This window comes from Ahaetulla prasina, chromosome 3 (genome assembly GCF_028640845.1).
Source record: "Ahaetulla prasina isolate Xishuangbanna chromosome 3, ASM2864084v1, whole genome shotgun sequence".
Classification (NCBI taxonomy): Eukaryota; Metazoa; Chordata; class Lepidosauria; order Squamata; family Colubridae; genus Ahaetulla; species Ahaetulla prasina.
This window is the reverse complement of record NC_080541.1, coordinates 166866028-166885596: the sequence shown is the minus strand read 5'-3', so window position 1 is coordinate 166885596 and position 19569 is coordinate 166866028. Positions and strand designations below refer to the sequence as shown.

At 39.6% G+C, this 19569-nt stretch overlaps 1 protein-coding gene across 2 annotated transcripts in view; it reads right to left on the bottom strand.

Moving 5' to 3' along the window:
* PLPP3 (phospholipid phosphatase 3) overlaps positions 1-19569 on the bottom strand; it is a 99349-nt gene that overhangs the window by 46707 nt on the left and 33073 nt on the right. Inside the window, exons 2-3 of one of the 2 annotated variants that reach the window (XM_058175113.1) lie at positions 11778-11857; positions 9578-9735 (exon numbers count right to left, since the gene is read on the bottom strand). In XM_058175113.1, coding sequence (XP_058031096.1) covers positions 9578-9735; positions 11778-11811 — 192 coding nt within the window. In that variant the 5' untranslated portion in view covers positions 11812-11857. The remainder of the gene's footprint in view (positions 1-9577; positions 9736-11777; positions 11858-19569) is intronic. The other variant, XM_058175111.1, reaches the window with a different exon arrangement.

The following is a 19569-nucleotide window of genomic DNA, read 5'->3' as shown; positions in this document are numbered from 1 at the left end:
CTTTCTTAAAACAATTGTGGTCTTTGCCTTTCATGTCGCTCAACCTTTCACCTGCCAGGTTCCTAGCCCTTCACCCTTGACCCACTGCTGTGTTTGCTTAGCATTGTGCCAATCGACTTTAGAAGTCTGTGTGTGTGTGTGTGTGTGTGTGTGAGAGAGAGAGAGAGAGAGGAGGAGGAGGAGTGCAAAGGGGAAGGAGGATTCCCAGCTCTAAACAAAGGAAATCCCGGAATGCCAGCCGAAGGCGGTGCTCGCGTTCCTCCTCCCTTGCTCAAAAGCCCCAATAACCTTCACCAGCAAGGCAGACCCCCACGGGAAGGAAGGGGACGGGCTGACTCACCGAGCATCTGGCTGAAGAGCAGCTGCTCCAGGTCGCCCAGCACGGTGAAGCACGGAGGGAGAAGAAAGAATGAAAGAAGGGGAGGAACGGCCCCTCCTTTCTCTCTCTCTCTCTCTCTTCCAACGGGAAAACGCTCTTTCGCTTGCGGGGGAGAGGAGGGAGGAGGAGGTTGGCTTGCTTATTCAACCCTTCCCGCCTAGCCATCCAGCCCTTCCCAGGAGAAGGCGAGCAGTTTTGGGCGGCGACCTTTTTGCTAAGCGGCAGCTGCTGCCCCAACACCACCAGTTGGGGCGGAGCCGGTGAGCTGCAGTAACTCCCGCCAGGCTATGCATTGGCGGGAAGCCCTGGCGGTGCAGTCCTTCTCGGCTGAGGGAGGAGGTTTTCCCCTCTTCTCTCTCTCTCTCTTCCAACGGGAAAACGCTCTTTCGCTTGCGGGGAGAGGAGGAGGAGGAGGAGGAGGTTGGCTTGCTTATTCAACCCTTCCCGGCTAGCCATCCAGCCCTTCCCAGGAGAAGGCGAGGAGTTTTGGGCGGCGACCTTTTTGCTAAGCGGCAGCTGCTGCCCCAACACCACCAGTTGGGGCGGAGCCGGTGAGCTGCAGTAACTCCCGCCAGGCTATGCATTGGCGCGGGAAGCCCTGGCGGTGCAGTCCTTCTCGGCTGAGGGAGGAGGTTTTCCCCTCTTCTCTCTCCCGTTGCGCCTGAACATCTGCCTAGCAACAATGACGACACGGGAGAACCTTTTTCTACTGGTTGAGCTTGGCCAATCGCCGGCTTGCTCTGAGTTGCTGCATTGTTTGTTCACCGGGCGTCTCAATTTACCAGAAAGCGGGCGAGTTTGAGGGTCGCGGGCGGGATGGCGCTGCGCTCTGCGCCGCGCGAAACCACCCAAAGGCCAGAAGAAAGGTCATTCCATCGAGTAATGGGCGGCTCCTTCCTCTCCGCCTTACCCATGCTGTGCGAGCCGGCTGGGCTGCAACCCCGCCGCCGCCGCTCCTTCCTCAGCCTCCCGGGGCTCGCGCTCTAGCAGCCGCCAAGCTCAGGCGGACTCGGCAGCTCCCCATCAGCACTCGCGCGGCGCGATTCGGGCAGGAGGAGTCGGGCTCGCTCCGTGGCGGTGGTGGCGGCGGCGGCAGCGGCGCCACCGCCACAGAGCGAGCCCGACTCCTCCTGCCCGAATCGCGCCGTGCGAGTGCTGATGGGGAGCTGCGAGTCCGGCCTGAGCTTGGCGGCTGCTAGAGCGCGAGCCCCGGAGGCTGAGGAAGGAGCGGCGGCGGGGTTGCAGCCCAGCCGGGCTCGCACAGCATGGGTAAGGCGGGAGAGGAAGGAGCCGCCCATTACTCGATGGAATGACCTTTTCTTCTGGCCTTTGGGTGGCTCGCGGCGGCAGCGGCGCCACCGCCACAGAGCGAGCCCGACTCCTCCTGCCCGAATCGCGCCGTGCGAGTGCTGATGGGGAGCTGCCGAGTCCGGCCTGAGCTTGGCGGCTGCTGCCCCAACACCACCAGGGCTTCCCCGCGCCAATGCACAGTCCGCCAAGTTTGCGCCGTCCGCCCACCAGACACGGGAATGGGGGCCGGCCTGGGGGCGACAAATCCCGCGAGACCTCGGCGGGCCCGCTCCCCGTCCCTCCCATGGGAGTCCGTTCGGTACCCCCTCCTGTGCGGGGTTCCCGAAGACGTAGACTCGAGTATAAGCCGAGGGGACGTTTTTCAGCACAAAAAACGTGCTGAAAAACTCGGCTTATACTCGAGTATATACGGTATTAATAACTTGCCTAAGGGACATGTGTGAGGATTTGACAAGATTAATGTTTTCTTTTAAACTGCTGGTGGTCTTGATAATTGCACTAATATAGCAGTTTGAAAATTGGAGAGTTTGCCTCCCCAACAGCATGCTATTACATAGCCATGACCCCATCCTCCTATAGCCAAAATTGTGGCAAAACCCTTAATAAGTTGAAGTAGGAGAATCCTGTTCTTTTGGCAAATGCTGACCCTGGGTGTTTTTTTTTTGTAAGAAGAAAAGAAAGAAAGAAAGAATGCTCGGGCAACTAATTCAGTACAGATGTGCAAAAGCTGAAACTTCATCCTGAATAAACAAGTTTTAAAGATATTAAGCTCTTCTTCTGACTTGTGTCTCCAGCAAAGAGGATGCATGTGGTGTGAACTGCTGGAAATGTTTAAAGGGGAGTAGTGATGTTAAGAACAAAGTACACAGCATTTCACTATGCTGAAAACAGGACTGAAAACGGTTTTTAGCAAATACTTGGAAAGCCTCTAACAGAACTTGCCTCTCTGATTCTGTCAAGTCACCCTACTCTCTTCCTGAGTAGGAATCATTAATTTTCAAGTTACTATACAGATAGTTCTCAATTTACGACCATTCATTTAGTGACCACTTAAAGTAACAACAGGACAAAAAAACGTGATTTAGGGTCAAAATTCAACTGCTAGCTTAACCGGCTTTTATTTACAAGGATTACAGCATCCTGTGATCACTATTTGCAACCTCCCCAGCCAGCTTCCAATGAGCAAAATCAAGGAAGGAAGTTGGATTTGCTTAACAACTGCAGGGATGGCAAAAAGGTTGTAAAATTGGCCACGACTCACTTAACAATCTCCTTGCTTAGCAACGGAAAATCTGACCCCAATTGTGGTTCTAAATCAAGGACCACCTATATTTTTAAGGATCTAATCAGATGGAAAATTGTAAGATTTCAGTTGAATACAGGTAGTCAGTCCTCAGTTAAGAATGATAACTGGGATCAGAATTTATGTTGTTAAGCGATGCAGCCATCATTAAGCAAGAATTAACGTGCTCAATTAAGAATGTTCCAGGCAGCTCACAGGCAGGATGGCAGGGAGGTAAGGCACAGTGATAGCACAGCAGGGCTACTAGGAAGGGGAGGGTGCAAATGATTTATGATTCATCATTTACTTTCCTTGTGGGAAGCCAGCAAGGAAAGTCACAAATGGCAATCATGTAGCCGTGGAACACTGCTACCATTGTAAGTATAAGCTGGGTGCCAAATGACCAGATCACACTTATAGGTTTGTGGGGGTGCTGGAACAGCTGGAATGTTGAAGATCAGGCTTAAATCTTGGTTTTCAGCACTGTCATAACTCTGAAAAGTCACTGAATGAATGGTTGGTAAGCATGGACTACTAGCACACATATTTATCCTATTTTTAATGCTATCTTTTTATAAATATAACTGTTTCTCTTTTGCTCTCCCAAAATGTACTATATTCTGCCAGACTTTGTAGCTAAATATGGGTATATCTAGATCAGGGGTAGTCAACCTTTTTATACCTTTTGTATCTCTGTTAGTAGTAAAATTTTCTAACCGCCCACCGGTTCCACAGTAATACGCCATGTATCGTTGTCTGCGCATGCCTCTCGCGCATCATGGATTGGGTTGGGGGGGCGCCGGCTATAGCTCTGCTTGTCTGTTACAGCTAGGTGGTGTGGGGGAGATGCGCGAACTATTCTGGGATGAGGCTCTTTTATTTGCGGTCACACTATAGTGCCATTTAGTTTCACTTACATAACGTGAACTAAACTTCTGCATGGACAATAAAAATAATATATTTTCAGAAATTTAAATTGTCATGGGGAATTTTATGAAAACCTAATGAAAATGTTTTTAAATAATGCTATGAAAATTTTTTTAAAAGTCAATTAAATTTAAAAAAAAGGAAAGTGCTTCAGTATCAGGCAAAATCCCTACCGCCTACCATGAAAGCTGGAACGCCCACTAGTGGGCGGTAAGGACCAGGTTGACTACCACTGATCTAGCATATGAATTTTCCTATCCTCTTAAGAGGTGCTATTTTTCTATCCTTTTAAGAACTTCAGTGTAATCTACCATCTAAAACGACAATTTAAATCCTGTCCAAGAACATGCAACATAATTATGTTTATTCAGAAGCAAAGACTAGAGTGTTCACTTAAATGTATTCTCATATAAGTATGTATGTGATCTTAACTTCATCTGTCCATCAACTGTCTTTTCTAAAGGTGTCAAATCTTTAGAAAAGTAAAGTCAAGAAATGAAGTCAAGTAGAAGTCAAGAAATGAATAATCCTAGTTACTCAAATATGGAAAGAGAAAGTCTTTTGTTACAACTGAGACATTACTAGCTGACCTTTAAGGGAAACTTTATAAATCATGACCAGGACTAGTGGATAAAATGAGAACCTCAAAAGTTAAGCTGTATCTTCTAAAGTGAAAGAAATACAGACCGGGATAATCTCTGGGAATATATAGGGGAGGTCTGGAAGCATGGTCCCTAAGGCAATTAGTATCTCAAGTGCCTTATGCATTCATATCCTCTCATGCACCATAGGAGACAAAGGTCATAACCTCTAAAATTTACTTAACAAGAACTTTGTGGATCTTGGAAGCTTCATAAAACATGACCTAGACCTTTCACAGATATTCTGTTGATTAAAAAAAAAAACCACCCATAAAAAGTTCTAGCAATAAAACTGAATGCTTATTCTTCCTCAACCTTCCTATGTTGTTTGAAAACAGAATAATCATTAAGAATAAGAGAAGAATAGGGATTCTGTATATTTCTAAAGAATTCATATTCTACTCAAATACTCCTGGAACCAAAATTATATCTTTTGAAGGAAACATGTATTTGTCTTTTGGATAGCTGCCTGCAAGTCTAAAATATTTTGGAAACAACAAAATATATCATAATTTGTCAACTTGCAGAGATTACAGCTACTATGGCTCTAAAATTAATACAGAATAGAAATGGTAATTTAAACATATCTTCTTTTTGTCACTGGGTTATTCATTACCCATTAATCAATCATTACCTTTCTAAATGAGCAGGTTATGTACACAATAGCAAGACAAATTCCTTGTGTGTCCAATCACACTTGGCCAATAAAATTCTATTCTATTCTATTCTATTCAATGCTTTATTTAGTTGAAGTGTTAACAAGTGTTAACAAAATACTCCCTGTAACTAGTATAGGGAGTATTAAGCTGTAAACATAGTTGCATTAACTAGAATAAACCTAATAAAAAATGCTGTTTTTAAATTTTGCAGTAACTATTTTATTTGTATCATCTCTACCTCTACCATCTCTATTTTTTTAAAGAAGAGTCAGAATTGTATCTCTATTGTATCTCCAGTTGGTCCAGAATGCAGCTGCGCAGGTGATACCTCTCCTGCGCAAGCTGCACTGGCTACCTGTGGTCTTCCAGGTGCACTTCAAGGTGTTGGTTATCACCTTTAAAGCGCTCCATGGCATAGGACCCGGATATCTACGGGACCGCCTTCTGTTACCATATGCCTCCCACCGACCAGTGCGCTCCCATAGAGAGGGTCTCCTCAGGGTGCTGTCAGCCAAACAATGCTGGCTGGCGACCCCCAGGGGGAGAGCCTTCTTTGTGGGGGCACCTACCCTCTGGAATGAGCTCCCTCCTGGACTCCGTCAACTTCCTGACCTCCGGGCCTTTCGCCGCGAGCTGAAGACTTATCTATTCTTCCGAGCAGGACTGGCATAATATGGGTTTTAAATTGGATTTTAAATGGGGGTTTTATATCATGTCTTTTATAGTTTTAATTTGACCAAGGTTGAATAAGTTTTTTAAATGGGTTTTATTGTATATTGAATTGTATTTTTATCTGGCTGTTAACTGCCCTGAGTCCTTCGGGAGAAGGGCGGTATAAAAATTAAAATATTATTATTATTATTATTATTATTATTATTATTATTATTATTATTATTATTATTATTATTATTATTATTATTATTATTTCACTGTAACTAATAAAGCTTTCTTCGCTTTTTAAGTCTTAATAGTACCAATTCATTTATATTACCCAGTACTTAGTTAACCTAGTTTAATTTTCTTTTAATCTGCAAATCTAACCCAGAAGCCTTTTTTTAATTGTTTGGTTGTTTCTTTTTTTTTTAATTAATCTGCCATTTTTTGTTGTAAGAAAGCTGATTAGTAGTTACTTGACAATTAATAATACATACTTTATCACTTTATTGTATTTATTTCAATCACTGACCAATACAATATAGGAGATTCTTGCTTAATGAGCATTTGTTCCAGCAATTGTTCAAACTTGCTATAGGTTTCAAACAGGACTTAAGTCCAGTTCTCATATGATTATGATTTGCAACCTTTCCTATTGGCTTCCTACAAGCAAAGTTAATAAGAAAGCTAGTAAGAAGTCAGAAGTCAATATGTGATTAATTAATTAATTAATAATCCTGCAGTCCTTGTTTAACAACAGCAGCCAGAACTGCTCTCGATAAGTGGTGAAATCACATGATTTTTCAACTGATCATCAGGTCACTTAATGGGGTTTCCAATCCCAATTATGTGGTTAAGCAAGTACTATCTGAAAAGCATGCAAGAAATCAGAAGCAGATTTTGTTTAGTCTATTAAACTAACTTTTTATAAAATAATTTCCACACCCAAACTTTCTATCTGAAAATCAGCTTGTGTTTTATGGTTGAGCTTTTTTAAGCACTGCTTCTCACTGGACATTTTGATTCTCATCCCTATCCCACTGCTGTAACTATTGAGACAAGTGGGATAGTGAGTAAGTTTTCCAAATGTGTAAAAACTGGAGGCTGAGGACAATTCGATTACATGTTTAAAAAAAAATCTGGAGGGGAAAAAAAACAATTAAAAAGGAAAAAGTGGGGAAAGGACAGCCTCTCAGCTAAGAAGACTAAAAATATGGCATCTGACCGACCAGTCCAGTCATCCTGCTGGCATTCAAAAATGAATGAATTTCCTGGGAGAGGAAATAACAAAGTTGGCCATTCATGCGAACAAAAACTTCTTCTCATAAGATTATTTATGCAAATAGTTACTGTAATTTTCCTGAAATATGGAAATTACATTTGTCTACAAATCAGTGGTTTTGTGTAACCGATCATGTGTAGCCCTGCACTTAAAATCTCCTGATATAATCCAAAACGTAACTCAACTTTCCAGCATTTATCGGAATGACTTACTTCATAAGTATATCAAAACATTATTTCTTACTGTAAAAATTATCCCTGACTTCATAAACTCTCTCCTACTTCTCCTCTTAAGCATTTCAAGGAATTAATTGCTTTATTTTAACAAACCAAAGTTTCATCTACTTTGTAGAGCAAATGTAAATCACAGTTTGTGGGATGACAAACTATGGTTTAAAAAACATAGCCAAAGATTAATTCTTGTTGCACATACTAATTACTTTGGCATCCCAAATAGATTGAGGAGCTTGATTGGTTAGGAAAATCCAATTATAAAACCAGTTCCGTTTATGTGTCTTTGCATAAAATAATGTCCTTTTACTGCCTATGGCAAGGATGTCCAAACTTGGCCCCTTGAAGAGTGGTGGACTTCAACTCCCAGAATTCCCCAGCCAGCTACTTGCTCATATTTATAGTTCATGCTGGCTGGGGAATTCTGGGAGTTGACGTCGACCACTCTTCAAGGGGCCAAGTTTGGACACCCTAGACTGTGGCATACTCAGTTCACTTCTTCCAAGATCAAAAATCTTATTTAATAATGAGAAAATGCTTGTAGAAATATCTCCAAGCAAAGGAGTATCAAGCAAATCATTATTTCAGAACTGTGGTAGGATAGGCCCATAGACCAGTGGTGAAATGTAAAATTTGTTGCTACCGGTTCTGTGGGCATGGTTTGGGGGGGGGTGTTCATGTGACTGGGTGGGTGTGGCCAACTCCCCCCCCCCTTTTTTAACCTTTTAAAAACATTTTTTTACTACCGGTTTGGGCAAATAGATAGTAAAAAAATGCTTTAAAAAAGTAAAAAAAAGGCTCCAACGATCACAGCTGTGCCGCGCGATCGTTGAAACTTTTTTTTTAACTTTTTTAAAGAATTTTTTTACTACTGGTTTCAGCAAATAGGTAGTAAAAAATGCTTTTAAAAAGTAAAAAAAAAGGTTCTGACGATCACACGGCACAGCTGTGATTGTCGGAACCTCTTTTTAAAAAAATTTTAAAGCATTTTTTTGGTTCACCCAAACCGGTAGTTTTTATCTCCCAAACTGGAGTGAACCGGTAGCATTTCACGCCTGCTATAGACCCTATATAATACAGACCCTAATTCTCTTCATTTTTTTCAATTTTACATTTCATTTTAAATTATACTTCTTTATTTTTTATCTCTGAACCCAATACAGGTAGTCCTTCACTTACAGTTCGTTTACTGACCGTCTGAAGTTACAACGGCACTGAAAAAAGTGACTTATCACAATTTTTCACACTTACGCTTGTTGCATGACTATTGGTTATGTGATTTACATTCGAATATTTGACAACTGGTTCACATTTATGACAATTGCATTGTCCTGGGATCATGTGATCATCTTTTGTGAACTTCACGTCAATGGGGAAGCCAGATTCATTTAACTATCATGTTATTAATTTAGCAGCTGCAGTGATTCACTTAATAAATGTGGCAAGAAAGTCATACAATGGGGCAAAACTCACTAAACAAATTTCTCACTTAGCAACAAAAATTCTGAACTCAATTGTGGTTGTAAGTCGAGGAGTACTTGTAGCATGTGAGAAATATTGACATACAATGGCTAATTCTAAGAATATACTTAATGATTTGTCATGAAATATAGATAAATACCAAAAAAGAAAACAAAACCCTATCAGTCTAAGGATACTGTGCACCAGAACCTTCGAAACTCGTAGCTGAAATGTAAAAATGATATGAATTAAATTTTGTGGGATTTATGTTGTTTCCCTGTTTCTTCTGAAAGGCCATCATGTCCTTACTTTGAGATTATTTGTATATGCTTTGATTCATAAAGTTCTCCAAGTGCTATATTTTAATTATCTAGTTCTACCCTCAAAAATAGGACAATGATACCCTAACTTCATTTACATTATTTTGATCCGTATAGTGGCCAGATGTATTTTACAGTTGAAACTAATATCAAAGTCAGTTGCTTCACTACTTTTTTTTTCAAAAGGTAGTTTAATGACTAGCTATTTATGAATAGTACCAAAACACAGGTACAGTATTTTGTTTACGATCCAGTCGTTGAGTTTAATTTAAGCCGTCGTGTTTAAAAACAAACCACGGCTGAAGTCATGAAGCATGTCAACCAAAAAAAACCAACATTATGGCTTTGCCAATTGTTCTGCTTAAAGACAGAAAACATTTTATTGCAAATATGGTTACAAGATGCAGATTTCTGTTATTTGTCTTACTTACAGCAAGTATGGCAATAAGAATGCCTGCAGCACACAGAACAGCATCATTGATGGTCTCTCCACTTTTCATAGGGTAACGGATGCTTTCATCATTACAATAAAATCCCCGTGGATAGGGTGCGATTGTGCTCGTTTCAATGATCAAAAATGGCAATCCAGCTGATGAGGAGAAAAGCAAAAGAAGAAAAAGTTGTAAGAAACAGAAAACTCAGCCAAATCACCAAGATATCTTCATTACTAAGAATTCAGTGAAAGCCTGCAGCTTTATCTTAAGCCAGATCCATAACAGCACAACCATCCAGCCTAGCAAAATTGTTATATTTACAGCAATTTTATTTCAAGACTCATCTACCTTGTAGTAATAGAAAATAAAGGTGGGATGGACATAGATAGTTCCTTTTTTTTTTTTCTGCTTAGCAAAAGCTAGAGAAATTATATGCTGCCCAGCCACAAATAATCAAAATGAACTTCCTGGTGAGTTCACAAGATTAAACTGAAGATCTTGAATAAAGTTTACATTACCAATAGCAAATGTAATCATCTCTAAAACATACTTGGAAAGTTGCCAAACAGAAATATGGTTTCTATTAGTCCATCTATATGAATTACTATGAAATAAGCAACATATTGCTTGATGAAAGAAACCACTGTGCTTAGGAAATGCCCCTTTAACAAAACATAGGGGGCCCACAAGTCTTCGGCTTATTTGATAGCCAACCAACATCAACTTTTTCTAACTCAGGGGAAAGGATAGAATTTTGTCTCTTTTGCTTCAGAAACACTAAATCTCAATTGCAGGCATGGGCAACTTTGGCCACTTTATGACCTGTAGACTTCAACTCCCAGAATTCCACGCTGGCTCCGGAATTTTAGGAGTTGAAGTCCACAGATGTAAAGGGGCCATAATTGCTCACCTCTGCTCAAAGGGATACTTCCAGAATTATAGGAGAAGTAACTTTTTTTCTCTCTTTGAAGTGTATATGCGTATTCTCCAATGCTCTTGCCAATTTGTTGTCTCAATGCTCCTCTCCCTGAGAATTGGCAAATTAAAAACCTCCCCATGACTCTGGAACTTGCTAATGGTACAGATTTGATGGCTGCAGCTGGTGCTATTATTGTGCCAGGGCCGACAGTGGGGATTGATACAAAAGGAGAGATCTAGCACTAACATAATTGGCATTAAGAAAGGTGCCACTTCTCTGTGGATCCAGCAATCAGCAAGATCAGCATTTTACCATTTACTTCACTTACATTGTGGTATATGGACTGGGACATATTCTGACATCTGCTGAACCTTGCCCAGTGAGCCAGACTGACATTGACAAGAAACTAAATAGGATCAGAGGTAGAATACTACCGTTGTGACTAGTTGGGAATCAAAAGTTCAAGTACTCAAGGCCTTTTATTTACTAAGATCTCACTTAGTCTCACTGGCTGTGAGCATGTGGATTTCTCAGAACAACTGGTCTTTTTCAAAGCCCTACTATCGGCTTTTGATGGGAGACAGTTTGCTCACATTACACAGCTTACTATCAAGCTTCATGTAGTTCTTTCATGAACTTGGTGGAAGAGCCTCTCAAATATGCTTCTAGATGCCAACACTGTACATGGACCTTTCCTGATTTGCTCTAATGGCTGCACACTGCCTGTGATTGGCACAGTTCACTTACCCCTAAAGCTTCTGAGCCTTCTGACCATAGAGTTGGTAAACTTATACAAGCAGGAAGAAAGTATCCCTATCTGGAAGAAAGCACTAGAATCTAAATCCTAATTCCCACAGAATTAGGGTTTCAGTGTGTTAGCCATCATTTATCACGACACAAGATGGCCGTATCCCTTCATTTTATCAATAATTTTAATATGACCATTTCACAATTTTATAAGTTGTTTTTCTTCTACATTTAATTAACTGTCCTAAGGGCTAACAAAAGCAGAGAAAAATGCAAATCAAATAAATTAAACTGAATTATCTTCCTGAAACTAGGATAAATTTGGGGACAGGAGAAACCACTGCTTGATGAAAATAGAAAGACTATGTTCTTGCTCTTTAATTGTGACTTGTTACCAGCAATATTTACTGTATTTTAATAAACATGCGTTAAAAATGACAATGGAAATTACACTCAGGAAATTTTGACCTGGAATTTAATCAAGCAGCTTTGTTTATGGAACTATCTATTTTACAACACATTCATAATTACCGAGCAGCAATATTCTTGTCAATTGAGCCTTCATTTTGCAACCCAAAACTTAGTGTATGCAGACATCCTCTTTCCACAACCTAAATTATGTTGGGAGACAGCCAATGTGGAGACAGAGTTAGGCTTTTGAGCCAAAAGTATGTGATACTAATAAACTTTTTTTTAAGAAAAACCGTTTGCATCCCAATATAAATTTACTGCTGAAACGCTAACAGAGCATGATGTGATCTAGCTTCAGATGCATAAGCAATAGTTTAATAGTCAAACTTCAGGGATTAAATGCACCATGGTTACGTGGCTTATTGTTATTGCTCTAGTTCCTTTTTTTAATAGCTTTCACATGACAGATCTGTAAAACATATGTTCCATCAAACAAGAAACCTATCACTCAATCTAATAAAACTAAACTAAACTATCTGAGAGCTAAATAAGGCTTTAACAAAAGGGTAAGAGGCTTCTCCAGGAGATCGGACACTATATTATATTTTCTCTTCATTAGGGAATAATTTGGGGGCTTCATTTTTCTTTTTCACTCAATCAATCAGAATAGAGATGGAAGGGACCTTAGAGGTCTTCTAACCCAATCCCCTGCTCAAGCAGGAGACCCTATCCATTTCAGACAGGTGGATGTCCAGTCTTTTCTTAAAATCTTCGAGTGATGAAGCACTTACAACTTCTGAATGCAAGCTGTTTAATTATCCTCACTGTTTAGTAGGAAGTTTCTCCTTAATTCCAGGTTGCTTCTCTCCTTGATTTGTTTCCATCTATTGTTTCTTGTCTTTCCTTCTGGTAAGTTGACCCCCTTTGTGGCAGCCCCTCAAATACTGGAATACTGCTATCATGTCACCCGTAGACTTTTTCTCTAGAATGGCCAAACCCAAATCCTACAACTGTTCTTCATATGTTTTAGCTTCTTCATATCTTTTAGTCTTTTCAATTACTTTCATTACACATGCGTGTACACACACAGATAAAAACATATACACAGATACACACAGATACACAGGCATGGTTTTAGAAATTCAAGGGTTTTGTTTTTGTCTCCTGCAAATGTGTGGTTTGGTGGGATATTGCCAATTGAGTCTTGACATTTTTCCAACACAGCAGTAACCTCAGATTGCCTATTTTCATATGAGAAACATAAACACATCCACAGGAGCTGAACGGATATTGCTCACAGAACCCATGACATGCCCAGATTCTGAGGCCTGGGCAGAAGCCATGTTTAGAAAGGTTACATCTAGGCCTAGCCACACATTGCCCTCTGAAAGAACATGGTGGTGCCAATGTGCTGGGAAAGGTAATCTTGCTTCTAAAGATTATCTTTTGGAGCCCAGATTGTTTGAAGAGTTGGGTGTCAGTCACCACCCACAATGTCTGGCATCTACCCCATCTTATGGGAATGGTTAGCATTGAGGTTCCAGCATAGATTTAGGCCACCCTGAAAATAAATGTACAGATGAAACTCCCCTTGGGCCCTAGGGAGAGGCAATTGTGGGGTCACCACAGATGAAAATCACAGAGAAAAAAGAACACAAAGACATTGGAGTGTGAATGTTTACAGGAAAAGCCCCCAACTAATCTCTGCTTTCAGTTAAACCAGGAATATTAACAGCTTTGCTACTTCTGTATTCCACTCTGTTCTAAATAGACTCCATTCATGGGGCTTTCAGCTGGAATGTAAAGGTTCTCTGCATTGCAGTCTTGAATGTGAACTACAATCTGGGTTTGAACTAACTAAAATGAAGCCAGTTTCAGAAATCCCACCCACAGTAATAGCTAAGTATTTTCTCTGGACTATGGTTAATATGGCTTGCGACTGGTGGGCTCCCCTGCTTCTTTCCCCTTCTTACTTATTCCACGGTATCAATCAACAATTGCTTTCCATTCTCTGACTTGGGAGAAAACGACTATTGTACAGTTCATCCTAACACTTAGGCCAGAAGGAGAAACATGATAGAACTGTTGTTAATTCACCAAGTCAAAACAAAATACAACAAAATAAAGAAAAGTCCATTATTTCCCTTTCCACAAATAAAAAACAACAAACTAAACACTAACAACTAATTTCAGGATGGGGGGACAAGGGAGCGACCAATTAAAGCACACCCTAACCAACAGGAATGGAGGCATTCACGTAGAATGGAATGAAGCATGGCAGGTTGACTTGTGCTAGCAGATGAGGAAAAAATACTACTCTGTGTATGGAACAAAGAAACTGAGGTAGGGGCCATTTTCCAGCAGGCTGAGGATAGTCCTGAGCACGACAGAGCCAGTTCCTCTGTTCAGTAAAATGCTAAGTAGTCCCATCCACGTGCTGGGCAATGCAGAGATGGATTTGTTCAACCTTCGTTATGCTGAAGAAATCCACTAATAAGAGCTGAACTACTGATGTTAATTTTGTTGTATAGAAAAAGCCAAACTGGAGATGATCCAACTCCTTGATGAAGTCTTTGTGAAAGAGAAAGAGCAAGAAAGAGCAAACATAACTTGGCATCAACATCTAAATCAGCCACTAATGTTAATGTTGTTCACTGCATAGATCACTTCCTTGTTCTTCCCCTTCATCTTAACATTGTGAGGTGCTGGACTCTGAGTAGAGAAACTGAGCTTCTATTTCATCCTCTGCCATGAAAGAATCCTATTGGAAGACTCTTGAATTCATGACAATATATTGGCTTAAGAAATCTATTCTTCATTCTTCCATTCTTTAATTGGAGATTCAGCCCTAAAATATTCATAACACAAATCTCTTTCTTTCCAGCATACAATGAAACCCTCTCTGATTGCAGTGCTGGTTGAAACAAGTGTGAATATTCATGGGTCCAGTTAAGACCTAGGAGGAGGTTTTCCAATGGTTAAAGATGAAAGACAAAGAAAATCAATGCTCCTACTGCATGGAGGGAAGTCACGGTGACTTTTTGACTCCTCTCCACTGGTGCTGTCTTATTTGCAAAGGGGCTTTAATGAAAAAAAAAATTGAAGCTGTTTTCTATATTACATTTTAATACCGAGTAGTAGAGTTTAGATGAATCCTGGTGGGTTTGAGGCACCAAATGGATTATTTTATCAACATTTTGCTCCACAACCAATTAATTTTTTTACTCTACCTCTGCAAATGCTAACAATCCCAGAACCATAGGAGGTGATTTCTTTTTAAAAAGCATGACGTTTTAGGACAGCACGCACTGGGAAGAAAAATCAAAGGACTCATCTGTTAGATTCAATGCTTTGAAATATCGAACCTTTGAAAACTTAACACTTGGGCAGGTTGGGAGGGAATGGGGGCTGTGGGAGGATAAACTTTCACCGGCCACCCATCGATGGACTCTCTGTGGTGACCCAGCCAAGCAGCTCTGATCTTCCCAGCTGAAAGTTCACCTTTGCACTAAATTAAACACAGTTGCTTTCCCCACCTTTCAAATTCTTCCCTTGGCTTTGTTTTCGTACCACCCTCTTCAGTTCCCTGTTGATGTTACAAGACAGAAAGAAGTCCAGTTTGGTAAAGCACCTGAGTTGATTTCCAGTAACTGTTACAAAAGCTTATTCTCCAGTATATTTATTTATTATTCATGCAACCTATCAACCTCTCTCACTCTTCATGGACTTTGGGCAGTTTAAAAGAACAAAAGGAATAACATTACATGTTAAGACCTTCAACAACAATGTCAAGTGAAAAGAAAAGTACACATATATTTGGTATGTGAATGTATATCTTATACATTTACCCAACCACACAATGTTAAATTCTTACTATCTTCTAGAAGGCCATGAATGTATTTTTAAAAACTCTAGTTTTGTTTAGTCAAGCATTTTATTCATGGGTAAACATGTACCTTCTGGACTTTGAGACTAGAATTCTTATTGGATCTAAGCAATAAGACCATTATAGTGTTAAGGAAATATGATAAGAAGATGGAATTGTTTTCTTTTTCTATTTTCAGGTGGCCAACAGAATCACCATCAAACTGCTGAGGGAGTCCAGAATGAGAAAACAGGCAAAGCCTAATAAATTTGATACGAATGTGCACTCGGATTTAATAGCATTAATGCAATACAATTAGTATGATTATTCCTCATGCATTTAATAACTTTTCATTTTGTTTCATTAAAAATTAGGTTTGATGGCAACATTTGGAAAGCTAAGTCACACTCATAGCTTTAGGAGATTACATACCAAGTTACACAATAAACTTGAATACTGTGCAAAACATCTGGAAGTCATTGGGCAACCTATTCATGATTTAATCTAAAATGGTGATACCTTCCTTTGGCTTATGTTTAGTTTACAAATCAATAGATTAGATTTCATACAAAAAATAGAAAACTTTATGCCCCTTCTGTTTTTAGCTTACAATGACTAGAGAGACAAAGGATGAAAGAGAGAACCCGGAACAGCTAGAATTGCACAAATCCTCTTATTTGCACTATCAAATCTCTCAAGTTAGGATAAGAAGCCAAAAGTCCTATTGTTCCTATGTTTGACTCAAGAAAAAGATAAAAGAGGGGGGAAAAAAACCAAAATATTTTGGAAGTGTTTTATATACATGTGCATGTACAGTCAATGAACTCTGATTTTCAAGTCTTACTATCTAGATTCACACGTCATACTAGGTCAAAACCAAGCTACTGATTTGTGAATCGAGTATTATAAAATGCTATTGGATAAGAACCATACTATACAGGTAGTCCTTGACTTACGACCACAACATTGCTGAGCGAGACAGTTGTTAAGTGAATTTTGCCACATTTTGTGACCTTTCTTGCCAGAGTTTTTAAGTGAATCACTGCAGTTGTTAAGTGGGTAACAAGGTTTTTAAGTGAATCCAGCTTCTCCATTGACTTTGCTTGTCAGGTCACAAAAGAGAATCACATGACACTGAACTATCATAAATATGAACCAGTTGCCAAGTATCTAAATTTTGTTTACATGACCATTGGGATGCTCCAACAGACGTAAGTGTGAAAAATGATGATTAGTCATTTTTTTCAGTGGCGTTGTAACCTCAAACAGTCACTAAATGAACTGTTGTAAGTTGAGAATTACAAAAATATGGTAATCCTGTTTTTGGAGCTGGCTCCTTGACATTCTGCCTTGTTTGCTTGTTTTAAAAAATACTGATTTTAGGGAAACAACTGGATCCCACTTTGGAATGTGTTAAATAAATAAGCTTTTTCAGTCAAGGCTAAAATTTAACATCTCTTTCTCTCCAGTTTTCTTTGGGAAAATCCCAAAGAAAAATGACAACAACATGGGTATTCATCCAATTGTACACCTTCCCTTCCTTTCATTTTCACTTCTTGATGTTTTAAAGAGAAAAAAAAATAAACTTTTCCCTGTTCAGTTCTAGTCACTTTCAAAGAACCTTTCTTGGCTCTACAAATTCACAAAACTGGAGCAAAGCTGTCAAATTCAATTGATAGATTTGACAGAATCTCTCTCAAATTCTATTCTTGTTACAATTTCAATATTAGGTATAGTGTTCTACTACAGGGCCATCAAATCAATCTTTATTACAGTTACAGTCCAGCATAAACAAAGAAGAAAAGAACTATATTTTATAATATAGATGCAGCAGTATCATTCTACTTCAGTGGTATGGTTGAGTTGTTGAGTAAGAAAAGATCTTCCAAATTGCTTTGGTGCAGTAGATACTGAAAAAATAAACGTGACACTAATACACTTGCAGTTTCAAATAATTCTGCATTGAAGCTATCATCTTTTTGTCTCCAGCCTTTACGGCAAAAGGCGAAACAGGATCACATCAAAAAAATTGCAGTGCAGGAAGGGCTATTCAAAACTATGCTGGCCTTCTAACAATCCTCACTAACATGAGGACTGCATCAAAGCTTGCCCTAGGCTACCAAACACAAAAGTTTATATGATACTTCAGCAGAAACATTGAACAGGTAGTTCTTTATTTACGACCATAACTGAATTTGGAATTAGTCATAAGTCATATTGGTTATTAATTGAGTCACCACGTAACAACCCACATCCAATTTTTCAACCATTTTGTGACAGTTGTTAAGTGAACATGGAGATCGTAAAGAGAATGTTATGGTCATTAGAGAATGTGACAGTCATTAAGTGAATCAATCTAAGTGAATCAAACGCAATGTTTTGAGTTGGAAATGGGAAGCAAACAGCAATTTCTGGCCAAAGAAATTGTCATAAATTGAGGTTACATGACTGTGGGATGCTGCAAATACAGGCGGGTTGCCGAGCAACCAAAATGTGATCATATGGTTGTGGGGACGGAACCATCAATACTTCAAATCTGGGTCATAAGTAGCCTTTGAAAAGTCTGTCAGAACTTTAAATAGTCACTAAATGACCGATCGTATATCGAGAACTACTCATAAACTCGTTCAGTGATCTTATTGAATTCTTTTAACATTCTCCCAAGACCTTCTTATTTTTGAATGGCCTATAAATAATATAAACAAATCTCACCTTATAGAATGTTATCATATTAATGAGGGAAGTCTAAAACACTGCAACTGTGTTCCAGTTAGGAACGTCTCATATTCCTGATGACACAGATCTCCATATCTCTCACATTAATGAGGTTTGTCATCCACTCAACCTTCAGGCTTAATATAAGAAACTATATAGTTGATGAAACCATTAAGTATATTAAAGGGAATCAATCTAGAAGGAGCCAAAAAGAAATGGAATGAAAATATAGTATTTTAGAAAACCATGCTTTTCCATCAAATTCCAAAGAAGACATATTTTCGCAAGTAGTATTTCAAACTGCTAAAACTCCAGAAGCAAATTACATGCGGCTGACCTTGATTGACCCAGTTGAGACAAGAAAGTTGTAATTCTGAAAATTCTAACTGATTGAAGCTTACATAATAATCACATTACTGTAGAATTACCGTCTACAGAGTTATACACAATGGTTTATGAAGCTGTGGAAAAGTGCACTGGGCAGACACTCTTCCCCCCTATTTTGTTTTGGGGGTTGCCTATTATAACTAAACTGTGAAATTTTGATTTAGTGTTGATTCAAAACAAGAAAAATACATCTAACTCTAAACACTAGGACTAGACATAGAGGAGGAATTTTTTTCCACCATTCACATTGGCATTTTTAAAAAAAACTTTGGCAGCAATATAGGTTGTGAGCTACTTGAATGCTGTACCTGGAACATCTCCACAAATCTTAAAAAAACAGGTAATACTCGATGTATGACTGAACACATTTCAGTCATACATCGTTCACATGTGTTCAACACAGAATTGAACACATTTCTGTTGGTAAGCAAGAGAGTTATTGAGTTGTGCCCAATTTTACAACCCATTTTGCCACAGCAAATTACTGCAGATGTTAAGTGAATCTGGCTTTCCCCCTTGACTTTGCTTGCCAGAAGCTAGCTGGGAAGGTTACAAATGGTGACCACAGATGCAACCATCATAAATACATGTCAGTTGCCAAATGCCCGAATTTTAATGGGGATGAGGCAACTGTCATGTGAAAACCAATCGTAAGTCACTTTTCTCAGTTCTGTTGTAACTTTGAACAGTTACTAAATGAATGGTGTGAAGTCGAAGATTACCTGTATAAATCTATATGAGCCACATGTGTGTGTGTGTGGATTTACATTAGCCCCATTGTCCACAGTACTATACAGCCACAACTACTTCATGTTCGTCCTTCATCTGCCTTTTATAACTCCACTTTTTTGCGGTCTTAGGCAGATTTCTTTTCTTCTTCGCTTAATTATGAAAACTTGCGAGCCTTGCGAGTTTATTGTCTGTTCTTGCTTTCTGTTCATAAAA